This window comes from Myotis yumanensis, unplaced genomic scaffold (genome assembly GCF_028538775.1).
Source record: "Myotis yumanensis isolate MYYU_CA2020_CCGP unplaced genomic scaffold, mMyoYum1.0.hap1 SCAF_2, whole genome shotgun sequence".
Classification (NCBI taxonomy): Eukaryota; Metazoa; Chordata; class Mammalia; order Chiroptera; family Vespertilionidae; genus Myotis; species Myotis yumanensis.
Genome location: NW_027223753.1, coordinates 25,693,723 through 25,709,254, shown reverse-complemented (window position 1 = coordinate 25,709,254; position 15,532 = coordinate 25,693,723). Strand labels below are relative to the sequence as shown.

The 15,532-nt window shown below is 41.9% G+C and overlaps 1 protein-coding gene across 1 annotated transcript; it reads right to left on the bottom strand.

The window, feature by feature from the left end:
• Nucleotides 1–64: 64 nt before the first annotated feature.
• Nucleotides 65–15,204, bottom strand: AKIRIN1 (akirin 1). Its single transcript, XM_070404776.1, has 5 exons — nt 14,889–15,204; nt 7,684–7,824; nt 5,609–5,743; nt 3,804–3,875; nt 65–3,038 (listed from the first exon to the last, which is right to left on the bottom strand). The coding sequence occupies exons 1-5, from the start codon at nt 15,103–15,105 to the stop codon at nt 3,028–3,030; spliced, it is 576 nt and encodes a 191-aa protein (XP_070260877.1). The 5' UTR covers nt 15,106–15,204; the 3' UTR covers nt 65–3,027.
• Between the last annotated feature and the right edge of the window lie 328 nt (nt 15,205–15,532).

The following is a 15,532-nucleotide window of genomic DNA, read 5'->3' as shown; positions in this document are numbered from 1 at the left end:
CCAGTTTGCTGGCCCCTGATTTAGTGAATAACAAAATACAGATTCACTGAAAGGCATCACTGAATTCATTTGTCATTCATCTTTTATTGTTTTCTTAGTCAAACACTTAAAAGTACAAATTCTAATAAGAGAATGTGAAATTTTGTTAACAAAGGGCTCTCCATACTGGAAAGTTGGGAATCACTGCTGCAGAAAGGAAGAATTTGTCTTCAGAGCTGATGATGACCACTGTAAAGAAACCTCCTGTAACATTTTCAAGTGCATAGCCTATGTCCCAAGCTGTGCTAAATACTTTATTGACATGAATTAATTTAATCTTGCATTTATTTGAAAACAAAAACCCAACGATGTACATACAATTAATCCTTGTTTTACAGGTTAAGAAAACTATGGCTCAGAAAGTTCAGTAACTTGGCAAGGCTCACATAGTAAAATAGTGGCAGGGCAGACTAAAGTCTAGGGTTACAAACATCCAAAGGCCATTCCTTTAACTGTTACACTAACCAACCAATCCTTCCTGGTGGGCAGAGAAGATTCACCATGTGTGGAAGCTGGCCCAAATTCTTATATCCCCTGATGTTCTTCTTGGGGAGATCTCACCAATTATCACTGCCTCAAAACTTTGATCTCCCCTGAACTCCTCTAACTTAGGGAGGGACACTTACTCCTTAGATTGTCCTTAAACTCAAGTCTTTACTTAAAGAGGATAACAACTAAAACAAACACACAAAATATTTTAACTCACTAGATATGGCTGTTCTGAGACCACTTCTTCCCTGGACCTTGACCTATCCTCATGAGACAAAGATACTTTCCTACATGGGAATGTGCCTTAGTTCAGATTCTAGAAATCAAGGTCTAGAGAGAACCCCTTTTGCTAGTCTAAGGCCTATCTTACAAGTCTCCATTTTCTGTCCTAGGATCTGTCTTTTACCTGGATAAAACACTAAGCAAACATGTCTAATCCCTTTAAAGGAGATCCCCAAATCCAACCATGGTGGTGTAGTCTTACCACGTGGCCCCCAAAAGTAACCATATCATAATGCAATAGCATGTCATTTTCCTTACCGAAACTTAACTCTATTTCCCAGCCAGAAGCTATTCAGTGAGAATGGGGCTGACACTCACAATGCTGAGTGAGCACATCACACTGATTCTGTAACAAGAAGACTTAAGTGAGGCAGTGTTCCCTGTTCCTGATCCATCCTTCAGGACTGCTGATGGCCCCCACAGCTGCCCTTCCCTTGTTTTGGTGTGGCTATCCCACTGTAAGGCCACTCCCATTACTGCCACTATTATGTTCCTCTTTTAGGAACAAGTGACTACCCTGGAAAAAGAAGAGATGAAACAAATTGCCCTTCAAATATGAAGTAAAATAATTCTTTAATTATCAAAAGATCACTGTTGGGCTTAAAAAAAAAAGTCTGTAACTCTTAAATGTAATGTTAAACTGAGGAAGTGGGTTATAGCAGCCTCACATAAATTATTTTAATAAACATCATCACAGTATTAAGAAGGCAAGGTAAACAAATAGCTTAAGTATTTTATTTGTTTGCAACTAAGCTTGTTAACACTATATAATGAAAATGTACAAAGAATAACATTGCAGTTTTTGGTTAGATTTAAGTCAAAGACATTCATTAATAAGGAATCTTCCAATGTGAATATTCCAGAAATTAAGCCATCTGATCAGAACTGTCTCTGAATATTACCTTACTTTGGAAGGTATTGGCATACATTTTAATGACACTCAGATTTTTCAAAATAAGCTGTAATTAAAAAAACTATTCTATATTCAAACTAAAACAATTTTAATAGAACTTTCCTTTCCAGAAACGATAATAAACAAAACAAGGCATTTGTAAAATGTGGTCCTGAACAAGTCACAGTAAAAAATAAATGTATACTTAACTTCCACCTCCTCAAAACAGAGGCTACTTTCTGTTCCTCAGCTTGAAAACAAGGTGAAGAACAGTCTGTAAGCAACTTTGGGCAGGGGGTTGCCAAAACAAAGCTCAAGCAGTTGAACTTGGACACCTCTTAGAAGAATTTGGGAGAACCTGACCGAAGGATCCAAATCTGTATGTAATAACTGATGCAAAGGTGAAGTGGCTCCTCCCAAGTAGCAGTGCTGCCGGGGTCTGGCCCAGCCCCAGCCCACGCTCACCTGGTCGATGCTCCCGAGAAAACCCTGATGCTCCTGCTCTGGGGAGACTTTTTCTGTTTAGAGGTTCAGTGTCCAGGGAGCTCTGTGTGTGAATGAGGTGAGCACAGACTCCACATGGGTATTTTAAGGCTTGGAGTCAAAGTATCTTTCCAATACAGCTAGGCAGATTCCACGTGTCAAATGGCCCGTCTCCAGTTTATTTTAATTCCTCACCACGCATTTACAGACCTAGGACCACAGACCTTTGCTATGTCATCATAATCACATCTGATGTCCATCCTAATGTATGATTCATATTCTGTGCCTGAAAACAGTCCCTGTATTTAACAATACCTACACATAAAACAACCCACTGTTACAACTTACATGGTCACAAAACATTAATGATCTTCTGTAGATCAAGCAAATGTTTTTAACCATAATTGTCGTGCATCAAATTCACAGCCAGAATCCCCAAGATCAAAAAAAATTTGCACAATACAAATAATAACTTAAAATACACATACATACATATACATACACTCTCACACACACTTCTTACAGAACTGTGCTTGGGGAAACTCCATTTGTTGAGTGCCACTGAGGGCATATTTTGCTAAACTGCTGCTCCAGGTATTTTGCTTCGAAAATCTATCACAGTAGGGCACAGCTGTTTATTGGATGAGCAGAAAAGAAAGATATGCTTGTGGCAACCAGAAAGTTTTAAGGTCTTTCAAGTTGTATAAAATGGACCTGCAGAAACCTTTAAGTGTTCTCAGGATGCAAAGTTGGAGCTGAAATGTGATATCAAACCAGTTGCAAAAAGTGCACAGCAGCCATCTCTTGAGGTCAAACCTGGTACCCAGATATGCAAGAAAGTTTCAGGACACATCTATAAGTTAGGAATAAAAACACAAAAACATGTAAAAATATTAAAAAATATAGTGTTGTGCTTTTTAAATAACAACCAATGGTAAATGTGATAAGCTGCATAGATAATATGAATCACCACTTAAAAGGTCCTAAATTCTGAAGAATTTAAGAAATCTGAATCAGGTTCAGTGGATATATAGTTATTATAATTTATGTTTTGAGTACCTGGTAGTTGCAACATGTTTAGAAGTAAGAAATTCTGTCCACACTCTTGACAAGTTAGTCTAAGAAATCAACTTTCATAAGTTAACAATTGAAACTACCTTTCTGGCCGAAACCGGTTTGGCTCAGTGGATAGAGCATCGAAGCAGCTGATCGATGTTTCTCTCTCATCGATGTTTCTGACTCTCTATCTCTCTCCCTTCCTCTCTGTAAAAAATCAATAAAAAATATTAAAAAAAAAGAAAGAAAGAAAAAAAAAAGAAACTACCTTTCTGAGGAAAAGCCAGGTAGACTACCTAGGTGTCAATCCTGGCTGAACCACTAGCTACATAAGCTTGGACAAATTAACTTCTTTAAGTGCTACTGTTACTAGTATAATGGGGCTAACAATAATAGTTCTTCCCTCATAGGGTTTGGTATGGTGCTAGGCATGTAAATATTCCTTACGTGCTAGCTATTATTTTACTTCACAAGGGCTTTTTGCTATCAGGAGACAAGGTACTCAGTTTTAAAATGTTGCTCTTGGAAGTTGGGTAATTCAAAGAAACTTGGCAATACTTACAGCTGGTGGGCCTTGTCCCGTATCGCCGCATAATCTGGTCGTGTGTGAATTTCACAAAAGATTCATATTGTTCTGTGAGGGAAAAGACAGTATATACTATTCCCAGAAACTCTCCCCAGTTTTCAAGAATCAAGTGTCAGGATCACATCTAGCTTCCGTTTATTTATTCCCAGGACCTCCTTACAACAGTCACTCTTGAGATTTGTTACTTCCTCTTAGATGCCAGACCCAAATCCCTGGCTCCTAGATTTAACCACTATCACCAATAACAGTGATGGCGAACCTTTGAGCTCGGCGTGTCAGCATTTTGAAAAACCCTAACTTGACTCTGGTGCCATGTCACATATAGAAATTTTTTGATATTTGGAACCATAGTAAAACAAAGATTTATATTTTTGATATTTATTTTATATATTTAAATGCCATTTAACAAAGAAAAATCAACCAAAAAAATGAGTTCGCGTGTCACCTCTGACACGCATGTCATAGGTTCGCCATCACTGACCTATAACATAACATTTTCCTAATAATCTTGTCCCTGCTGTAACTCTATCCCCTACTAATGGCTTCCTAAGACAGACATGCTCACTACTACGCCAGTAAATTTTAGGATATCTCCTATAAAACATGAAGCTTGAAGCCCTTTGCTGCACTCTACCATGGCTATAAATTTTATCATACACATTGAGTGAAAAGGTGGGATGGCTAAAAGCTAGGAGAAAATTCCATTCTACCTAATTATAGTTTGTGCTACAGAAGTGCTTTAGAGCCAGCTGGTCTGAACAATTTTGGGGTGGTGGTAGGAGAGGAGAATGATATACAAGAGTTTCTTCTTATAATATACAATAGCGGCCCGTTGCATGAAGAGATTCATGCAATAGGCCTTCCTTCCCCTGGCACCCAGGACCCAGGCCTTCGCTCCAGCCTCAGTGGAGAAGCCAAGCCTCTTCAGTCTTCACTCTGTGCCTGCATATGCAAATTAACCGCCATCTTTGTTGGGTTAATTTGCATACTCATCCTGATTGGCTGGTGGGCATAGCGGAGTGACACCAATTTGCATGTTTCTCCTTTATTAGTGTAGATTATTAGTATATTAAAGAAGTTCTACCATAAAGAAATCCATTTAATTTTGTTGCTAACCCCAACAGTTCTCAATTTACAGCAGGCCTATTAACATTCTGAGGCACCACATGGTGTGGGTCATCAAGTTAGGAAACAATAGTTAAAGGAAGAAGTTGTTGCCTAAAATCTCTCTGATCACAACACCCTCCTCTTTCACTTAACAGGTACTTTCTATTCCTGAGTCAGATCCCTGCCTTTCAGAAAAGGCTCTAACTTGTTGCCACCATTAATCACTCCTTTTGTTCTTGCCTAAGTGGTGCTTTCCAAACTTTATTCTAATGTACCTCCAAATCACAGGAAGCCTGACTTCCCACACAACCTAAGTGACTCTCACCAGGAAGTCTGATTATGTTAACTATACTCCACACCTCCCAATCATCTATTGATGGTTAGCACTATCCCAACCACCAGTTCACAAGCCAGCCAGCCCAAACAGTCTACTCAATGCTTTTGTTCATATGAAAAATTCTCAGAAAAGCTTGGCTTATCTTTTTTCAGAAATGTAAATAAAAAGTCCTTCCATATAATATATAAATGAAACATATACAATCACCAAAAGGAATAACTTAATAATCACAATTCATTAAGTCTTCTTGAAGGATGTCCTCCTAAGTTATTTACTTAATTGGGGTTAATCTTTACTGAACCTTATTAACAATGGCATAGCCACTACCTCAGCCTACCTTCTAGTTTGGTATTGAGGATTTGCTCATACTCCTCCCGAATTTTATCTTCATAGTCTTTTAAGAGACGCTCACATATTATTCCAACTTGTCGGAGAGTAAAGGTGGGCTGGTCCTTCTTCATCCAGGAGGAACCTAGCCAAAAGACAAATCTAGTTTACAAATTCTAGTTCTAAAGTTCAGAATAACTTCATGCAAACAGTCCTAGGATATAAAAATTGTTTATAAAAATGATATTTTCATGAATTTACATGGAATATTTCCACAAAATTCTCCGAGTTTCTGACATTTGTTTACAAAGCAAGGACAAAGGTAAATTGAGAAGAGAAACAACATGTATCCAAGTATGCTAGCTCATCTGCATACAAAAAAATAGTTTTGATGCTATAACAACCAGAGCCCACTCAATGCTCTCTTGGTCAAGAATAAGAGAAAAAGTTTAAAGCTGATATAAAGCCTCTAGTCTAGATTAGGAAAAGTAGATTCACTGCATGAGAGCTACCCAGATCCTTGGAGATCACTAGACCTATGTTTAACCAAGGTGGTGCATCATAATTACCGGTGGAACTAGTTCTGGGGTAGGGCTTCAGAATCTTTTAAGTTCCATGGGTGATTTTGATAAGAAAAAAAGTTTGACACTTATGGAGAGCAAATGACTTGCTCAATATAAAAAGTTATTAGCAAAGTCATTGAAATATGAATGAAGGAGACAACCACTATACATCTCATTGTTGATCCCTTTTGAATCTGGGTCGAGAAGAGTTAAATGTTTATAACATAGTAGTTAGGAACCAAAATATCCACTGGAAAGCCAGAAAACATGGAAATTGACTTCCTAATCATGATTTTTTTAAAGCAGTTCCATTGGTAATCCAGTTCTGAGTTGTTTTTCAAGGCTTAGCCTGGAATTTGTTTCTTTGGCCTTTAGTCTATAAAAATATTCAACAGCCTTAAACAAATAATTTTTTTGCTTAAACCAATTTTTTTTATCTACAAATGAAACTTAACCAAAATGTCTAGCCAGTTATTATCTGTACTTGTTTCTCTACCCATAACATATTCTATTACTTCAAAATTAGCTCCAGCCAGTTTGGCTCAGTGGATAGTGTGAGCCCATAGACTGAAGGGTCTCAGGTTTGATTCCAGTCAAGGGCATATACCGGCTGCAGCCTGATCCCTGACCCTGGTTGGGGTGCATGCAGGAGACAATCGATGTGTCTCTCTCACATCGATGTTTCTCTCTGTCTTTCCCTTCCCCTTTCCACTCTCTCTAAAAATCAGGACTAACAAAAACAAAATTGTATTACTAAAATTGAGACTTGTTAGCTATAACCACTGAAAGGTCTATCACTTATGTATGTGCAAGAGCAATTAGAAAAGGGGCTCAGAGCCAAAACCTCTGGGTTATAAGATAATTTTTTAAAAAATGTATTTTATTGGTTTTTTACAGAGAGGAAGGGAGAGGGATAGAGAGTTAGAAACATTGATGAGAGATAAAGATCCATCAGCTGCCTCCTGCACGCCCCCTATTGGGGATGCACCCGCAACCAAGGTACATGCCCTTGACCAGAATCGAACCTGGGACTCTTCAGTCTGCAGGCCGACACTCTATCCACTGAGCCAAACCGGTTCAGCATCAGAGAATTTTTAAAAATTATTTGCGGTGCTCTGACCAGTTTGGCTCAGTGGATAGAGCATCAGCCTGCAGACTGAAAGGTCCCAGGTTAGATTACGGTCAAGGGCATATACCTTGGTTGTGGGCACATCCCCAGTAGGGGGCGTGCAGGAGGCAGCTGATTGATATTAGTCTCTCATCGATGTTTCTCTCTATCCCTCTCCCTTCCTCTCTGTAAAAATATCAAAAAAATATATTTAAAAAAAAATTAGTTGCGGTGAAAGTGACATAAAGTGAACAATTTAGCATAGTCACAAGGTTGTACAACCACCATCTCTATCTAGTTTCAAAACATTTCTACTACTCCCAAGTAACACCACTTACCCATTGAGCGGTCCCCATCATTTTAAGTACCATTTACAAACTCTTAAATGGGCTGTGCAAATTAAAGTATACTTACCTGGAGAGCTAGGCGCTGTGAGTGCTGAGGAGTGAGGCTGACTTTCTGAAGTACAAGCTTCATTCTGATTAAGAACAACTTCTAATTGTCTCCACCTCTGGTAACGACTATATTCTTGTTTTATGTTCTGAAAAATTTGCTCTAAATAAAAAAAGAAACACACTTGAACATTCACTTGAGTCACTTCTTATCCTTCTCCCCATGTAATAAATATTAACAAGAAAAATATTTATACTGAATAAACCATTCCTCCTATAACCCCCAAAGTGTGCCCTCTAATTATCACTATTTCAACAATATGTAGAGTAGCAATTATTTTGGCATATGCCACTCAGACAGTTCTCTTTGCTTGTTTCCAGTGACAATGAAGACCAGAGTTACTGTTTGCTGAAGCATTAACTACAACTTACAAGGAAAAAAAATCTTTCACCTAATAGGGAACTATTTTTTATCTTCCTTAAGTTGCACAATTTCACAAATCAGGGTACTAGGGGTGAGTCTCTTACCACCCAAGGCCTTCTAACAGTGAAACTCTTGTCTTGTTTGGATTCAAGATCTTTAGAGAAGAAGAAAGCAGAAACCATTATATTCATAGCTAGAGGAAGATCTGAAATTTATTGCTTGGAATTCATGAACAGGACTTAAAAGAGAATTTTTAAAAAAATATATATTTTATTGATTTTAGAGAGGAAGGGAGAGGGAGAGAGAGACAGAAATATCAATGATGAGAGAGAATCGTTGATTGGCTGCCTCCTGCACGGCCCCTACTGGGGATTGAGCCCGCAACCCAGGCATGTGCCCTTGGCCGGAATCGAACCTGGGACCCTTCAGTGCGCAGACCGACGCTAATCCATAGAGCCAAACCAGCCAGGGCTTAAAAGAGAATTTTTTGATTTTATAAGAGGCAATATTTGGTAGGACTCAGGTTACTATTCTGAGTCAAGGTAATAAAAAAAACAAACACTATTAAAAGGAGTCCAGGACACACAAGTACTAACCACCTTGAAGTACATTCCTAGAGACAACACAGAATCTGAAAGGATGTGGTTTGCAAGTTTTTTTGTTTGTTTTTGTGGTAGAATGTATATTCACTTTTCAGATAATAAAGGCTCCTAAAACCCAGAAAATTATATTACCCACCCCAACTCACATTATTCTAATGTATATCTTACTCTAGGTATGTTATTATTTTTTAATAGGGAGGGGGAAGTGTTAACAATTCAATTTGCTTCTTCCTAGATGTGTGACTATGACCTTGGGAAGTCATTCAAGATCTTTAGCCCAGGTCTTCAGTATAAATGCTAAATGTCTGCCCAATAAAGTTGTGAGAATAAAAAATCGAAGATATTATTAATGCCATAACAAATGATGGTACAAGCCCAGGAACTGATGAATTCAAAGTAGCTCCACACATAACTAAACACTCAGCCTAAACACTGGAACAATGCAGTATTTAGCAAAGCTTTCCTTTAAGAATGCTGTAAAGTTCATGTGTTAGATCTCTCAATTTATGAAGTCTTTGCTTCATCTTTAAAATATATTCTCCAAGCACACATGTGCCAGATGCAATACAAGGCTGTAAGTAATTGAAAAGACTTGAAACAAGAAAGAAAAAGTATGAGGACAAGGCTCATGAGAACAGAAGATCTTTGATAAACCTTTCACTGCCTCCTGCATGGCAAAGTGAACAAATGGAAAGATACAATTTTGAGGATGGTAGAATGATTAGCAAGTCCAAGAATCTAAACATGGTACACACAGGAGAAAAATAAGGAAGCAGATGTGATTTTCTTCCCAAGAAGGCCACATGTAACAGGCAAAGGCATCTAAAAAAAAAAAGAAAAAGAAAAATGCAACTTTCTGCTCTGGCCTGCTCTGGGTGAACGTTAATTGAGCATTGTCCCATGCACTGAAAGGTCCCTGGTTTGATTCCAGGTCAAGGCACATGCCCTGGAAGAGGGCTTGATCCTGAGCAGGGGTTATGCAAGAGGCAACCAATCAATGTTTCTCGGTCTCTCCACACCCTTCCTCTCTCTCTAAAAATCAATAAAAACATTTTTTTTAAGAAAGAAAATTGCAAATTTCTTTTTTTTAAAAATATATTTTTATTGATTTAAGAGAGGAAGGGAAAAGGAGAGAGAAATATCAATGATGAGAGATTTTCATTGATAGGCAGCTTCTTGCACGCCCCATACTGGGGATGGAGGCCACAACCCTAGGCATGTGGCCCTGACTGGTAATTGAATCAGGACCTTCTGGTTCATAGGTTGCCCTTCAAACTAGCCACACCAGCCAGGCAGCAAATTTCTTTTTTAACAGTGGATAATTTTAATCTTTGCCTCTCATTATTTGAGGTTGTGCTTCTATGTTTTATCAGACTAAGTCCATTATTTTTCCAGTTCCATCTCCCACTACAACCCAGTTGCATTAAACTATCCTTTTCTTCATTTGTGGGTTTTCTGGCCTTTTCTCAAGCAATTTTGCTTTGCTTGAAATGGGGCTGTTTCTCCCCTTCCAACATTTAAGACCCAGCTAAAATGCTACCTCATTTGGAAGTTATTCCTGCCCCCAATTCATGATCAATTAATGCTTTTCATCTACTCACTTCATGTTTACAAATATCTTCGAGTTCAACAACCCCCCTCCATACCTCCATCCATCCACCTCACTCATTTAAGCAATAAAATGTTTAATTTTATAGGCTTTTACCACAAAAAGTGCTGTGAGACACATCTTTTTCTGAAGTAAAACATTTCTGAGAGAACTGCACAACCTTTGAGATAATGACTAGGATGTTACAGAGTGGAGACATTGATTTTTAAATGCACTTTTCTATTAATTGGCTTTATTCTTTCTACTTGTATAGCAACTAATATTTCCTCCCCCATATTTTTTAACCCAGAGGGTATCTTTCATATAAGCCAAAGCACTAATAAATCATTCATACTTTGTTTCTTAACAGAACCCTATTCTAATATTCATTAAGAAACATAATTGATCAATCTTTACAAATGAATACTTTATTTATTTTTTAAAACTTCGCTTGAAAAGAAACCAAGATGGTGGCATAGGTAAACACCGGAAATTGCTGCCTTGCACAACCACTTCAAAAATACAACTAAAAGACAAAATGGACATCATTCAGAACCACAGGAAGACTGGCTGAGGGGAAATTCTACAACTAGAAGGAAAGAGAAAAGCACACTGAGACTCAGAGGAGGTGCGGAAGTAAAGTGCAGAGGTACGGAGGCGCACGTGGAAAGGGCTGGCAACTGAGGACATGGTTGTCTTTTTCAATTGGGAGGGAGTCTCAAGCTCCCAATTGCTCTGAACTCCAGTTCCGGGTGAGTCTCTGGAGACTCAGACTCATAAGGGAAGAAACTGGACTGGCATCGGTCAGAACTCGAGGGCGGCTTTCTCTCAGAGGTACTTGCAGCGATTACCGGGACACTGAAACGTGGGGCCTCTTAGAGTAGGACTAAGGATCAGCCATAGCTGTTTGCTCCGCCCTGTTGATCCCCTGAGACCCCACCCCACCCAAGCTGTGCACAGAGGCTTTTGCATATGAAAGGCCTGGCCCTTTGCAATCTGAAAATTACCTAACAAACTGCAGCTGGGTCAGAGAAACCCAGAACTTCCAAAAGAAGGCCCAAGGCCCCACAGCAGCTTGCAATGGGCCTCATCTGGGCACCTCCAACTCCAAACAAAGAAGAGGAATCTGCAGATCTCTCCATAGCTCCTGCTGGGTAGCCTCAGGCAGAGGCTAAATTATCACCTCCTTAGAGATCCAAGAGCCAGTGTACCCAGTGGTCAGAGTGGGACCATCCAGATTACAACTCCTCAGATCCATAAGGAACACACTCAGGGGGCAGACTCAGTGAGCACCAAAGCCCCACTGAAGCAAGTCTTGCCCCAGAAGGGTGTCTCCAGCACAGAAGTTCTCCCACTGCAAACACAGCTGATTCTCACAGCCAATTGGCCTGGAGGTCAATTCCTCCCAGTGATACCTTCAACAATCAAGGCTTAACTACAAGACTGTGCACAAAGCCCACAAAGGGGTGCACCAAGAGTGTCCACCTCTGGTAATTGGGGAGGCTGAGCCACTGGGCCCTATAGGATACCTAGCACACAGAGCCACTCTATCAACACAGGGAAGCATAAAAAATGCAGAGACAAAGAAAAAGGTCACAAATGACAGAAATGGAGGAAAGCAAACTACTGGATATAGAGTTCAAAACCACACTTTTAAGGTTTTTCAAGAATTTTCTAGAAACCGATGATAAATTTAGTGAGACCCTCAAGGTTATGAAAAAGGACCAACTAGAAATTAAGCATACACTGACTGAAATAAAGAATATTATACAGACTCCTAACAGCAGACTAGAAGATCACAAGAATCAAGTCAAAGATTTGAAATACGAAGAAGCAAAAAACATCCAACCGGAAAAACAAAAAGAAAAAAGAATCCAAAAATATGAAGATAGTTGTAAGGAGCCTCTGGGACAACTTCAAACGTACCAACATCCGAATTATGGGGGTGCCAGAAGAAGAGAGACAGCAAGATATTGAAAACCTATTTGAAGAAATAATGACAGAAAACTTCCCCTACCTGGTGAAAGAAATAGACTTACAAGTCCAGAAAGTACAGAGAACCCAAAACAAAAGGAATCCAAAGAGGACCACACCAAGACACATCATGATTAAAATGCCAAGAGCAAAAGACAAAGAGAGAATCCTAAAAGCAGCAAGAGAAAGAAAGTCAGTTACCTACAAGGGAGTACCCATATGACTGTCCGCTGATTTCTCAACAGAAACTTTGCAGGCCAGAAGGGAGTGGCAAGAAATATTCAAAGTGATGAATAGCAAGAACCTACAACCAAGATTACTTTACCCAGCAAAGCTATCATTCAGAATTGAAGGTCAGATAAAGAGCTTCACAGATAAGGAAAAGCTAAAGGAGTTCATCACCACCAAACCAGTATTATATGAAATGCTGAAAGGTATCCTTTAAGAAGAGGAAGAAGAAGAAAAAGGTAAAGATACAAATTATGAACAACAAATACACATCAACAAGTGAATCTAAAAATCAAGTGAATAATCTGATGAACAGAATAAACTGGTGAATATAACAGAATCAGGGGCATAGAAAGGGAGTGGACTGACTATTCTGGGGGGTGGGGAAGGAGTGTGGGGGGTGCAGGAAGAGACTGGACAAAAATCGTACACCTACGGATGAGGACAGTGGGGGGTGGGGGGGTAAGGGCAGAGGGTGGGGTGGGAACCGGTGGAAGGGAACTATGGGGGAAAAAAGAGGAACAACTGTAATAATCTGAACAATAAAGATTTAATTTAAAAAACAAAAACAAAACTTCGCTTTATTGTTGAAAGTATTACAGATGTTCCCTTTTTTCCTCATTGATCCCTTCTAGCCCACACCCAGTGCCCAACCCAGGCCTTTACCACACTATTGTCATTGTGTTTCAAATGAATATTTTAAGCAGAATATTTTACAATAAAATGACCAAGAAGCTAGTTTGCATGATCTGTATGGGAAGATTAAATTTTAAGTTTAAAAAAGTAGTGATCCCATTATAGCACTCTGCAAATTTTTAGGCTCCCAAATACATTCAGCAATAATTTATTATACATTTGGTGTAATGTGAACTACAATAAAATTAGTCTACAGAGTAGTATTGGGAGAAATAAAACATTTACATAATATTCATCAAGACAGATGGAGCAACTATTAATTCTATTTTACTGAAGTTCTATTTGTAGCTGTAGGAGCAGTGGACAAAAAAAAAAGTCACCCTCAGCCTTTGAAGGACTTTTTACAAAAACTTCTGCCAACATTCTTCTTCAGTGCAACATAAGTGGTCTGGGAATTTAAAGTCGAACAGAGTTCCTCATGGGGCAGGGTTAGTCAGGTAATGGATGGAGACTTAAGGAAATTAGTGCATTTGGATTAGCAAAGAGCAGGGGAAAGCATCATGATGGAAGGCAAGAATACAGACACAGCCAAGTGGGCCTGGAGGAAAAGAGCAAAGGCACGGTTTGGTGGAAAATGTGTGAAAGACTGACTAGGGAAGAGATGGTTGTAGTTGGTAAATCCTTTGAAATCCTCTAAAAAAGAGGTGAACATGAGTAAGGACATGCCGGCCAGGGCAGCCGGGCTGGCGACTGCAGAAGGCTGGTTAGAGAGGACGAGGGCCTGGAACCTGCAGGGTGGATGTGCAAAGGAGGCATAAAGCCGACATTCACTGCTAACTGAAAGCGGGTGAAGAAAGAATGATTTCATGGCAATTCCAAGGTTTTGCTTATGCTTGAAAAACAGAAAGCACACAAAGAAATGACTTGCCAAAGTTCAGTTCGGAGACTCCCCCCATTTCCGGGCGCCCTTTAAACTGCTAAACATTAATTCTGGTGCATTTTCCCCCTCAACTCCCACACAATGGTTCCATTTTTTAAAATTAATTTTTACTTGATGGTCACATCAGCTCTCCCCTTCACGTGGCCAATGCCCTTACTGAAGGCGACTCTCTTTGCTAAGGAGAGCTGAATTCCTCCTCCTGGAACCTCGGTATATCGCTGTATATTTAAGGATTCTCAAATTCTAGCCATCGACCGACCGATGTCACGCCATATATGGTACAATAGCCATACAATAAAAAGCATGTCCAGTCCCTTAGAAGTAGTCCGGCTGAGGTCGGATTCCCCAACTTCCGCGGGGCCTCGGGTCCCTCCAGACGCCTGGAAATCAGGTCTCCCGATGAGCTACCGCGCAGCGCGGACCAGCACGCACTCGGGCCCCCTCCCTCAAGGCCGGGTTCGTGAGTAGAATCCCATGTTCCAGGGCCCACTGGACCTCCAGGCGGCTCCGTGCAGGCCCGGGCGGCGGAGGCAGGAGGGGCTGGGGCCCGGCGAGGGCCCGGAGCCGCCAGGGATGTTCCCGTCTCCCTCTGGCTGCCCACCCTCCCAGGCTCTCCAGCTCCAGGAAAACAGAAAACGGGCTCTGTGGCCCCACCACCCCTCCCGGATGTCTCCCATCCCCGGAAGCGCGCAGGCCCAGCGGCGCCCCAGTTCCCTTTTCTCAGGACGAAGAAGGGGTCCGGGGGGTCAATCAGCCTAGCGCCCATCACCCTCCCCCCGCAGCCCCCTCCCAGTGCCAGGGCCTGGCTTCCTGCCAAGCCCGCAGCGCCGCTCACCCGGAGTCGGAAGGCGCCGCTCGTTGCCGGGCGGGCCGGGCTGCTGAGGAGTCGGCGGTGGGGTCTGCATCTGAAGCGGCGGCGGCTCGGCGTCCGGGGGCCTGAGGCCCGGAGTGGGGCCGGGCAGCGGGGCGCAGCGCCGCCGCTTCGGGGAAACCGGGCTCAGCAGCGCCGCCTCGAACTCCATGGGCCGCTTCAACGTCGCCCCGCACGCCATGCCGCTGACGGGCCAGGAACCAGGAGCGGACGCGGCGGTGACTGCGGCCCAACCTCCGCCTGCTCAGCGGAGCTCCCGAGCCAAGCCGGCTCCAATGGCGCCTCCAGCACCCGGCAGCGGCGCTGGCCCCGCCTCCTGTGACGTCACGGGCGTGCCCACCGCCAGGCCGGGGGTGGGACGCCGGAAGAGGGCCTCTCTGGGAGGTCCGTCAGCCACGGTCCGCCGCCGGCGCCCCCTACCGAGCAAATGGAACGGCCTGGGCGGAGAACTTGGTCGCCAGGCAACGAAGGGAAGGCCCCCGCCTCCGCCCCTCTTTGGGTTCCAACGCCCACCCCCTCCCTCGCCGCCGCTCCCGGGTGGCCCTTTAGGGTTTCGCACCTGCGCGCACGGGCCTGGGGGAGGGGGAGCGGATCGCCAAGCTCGGAGG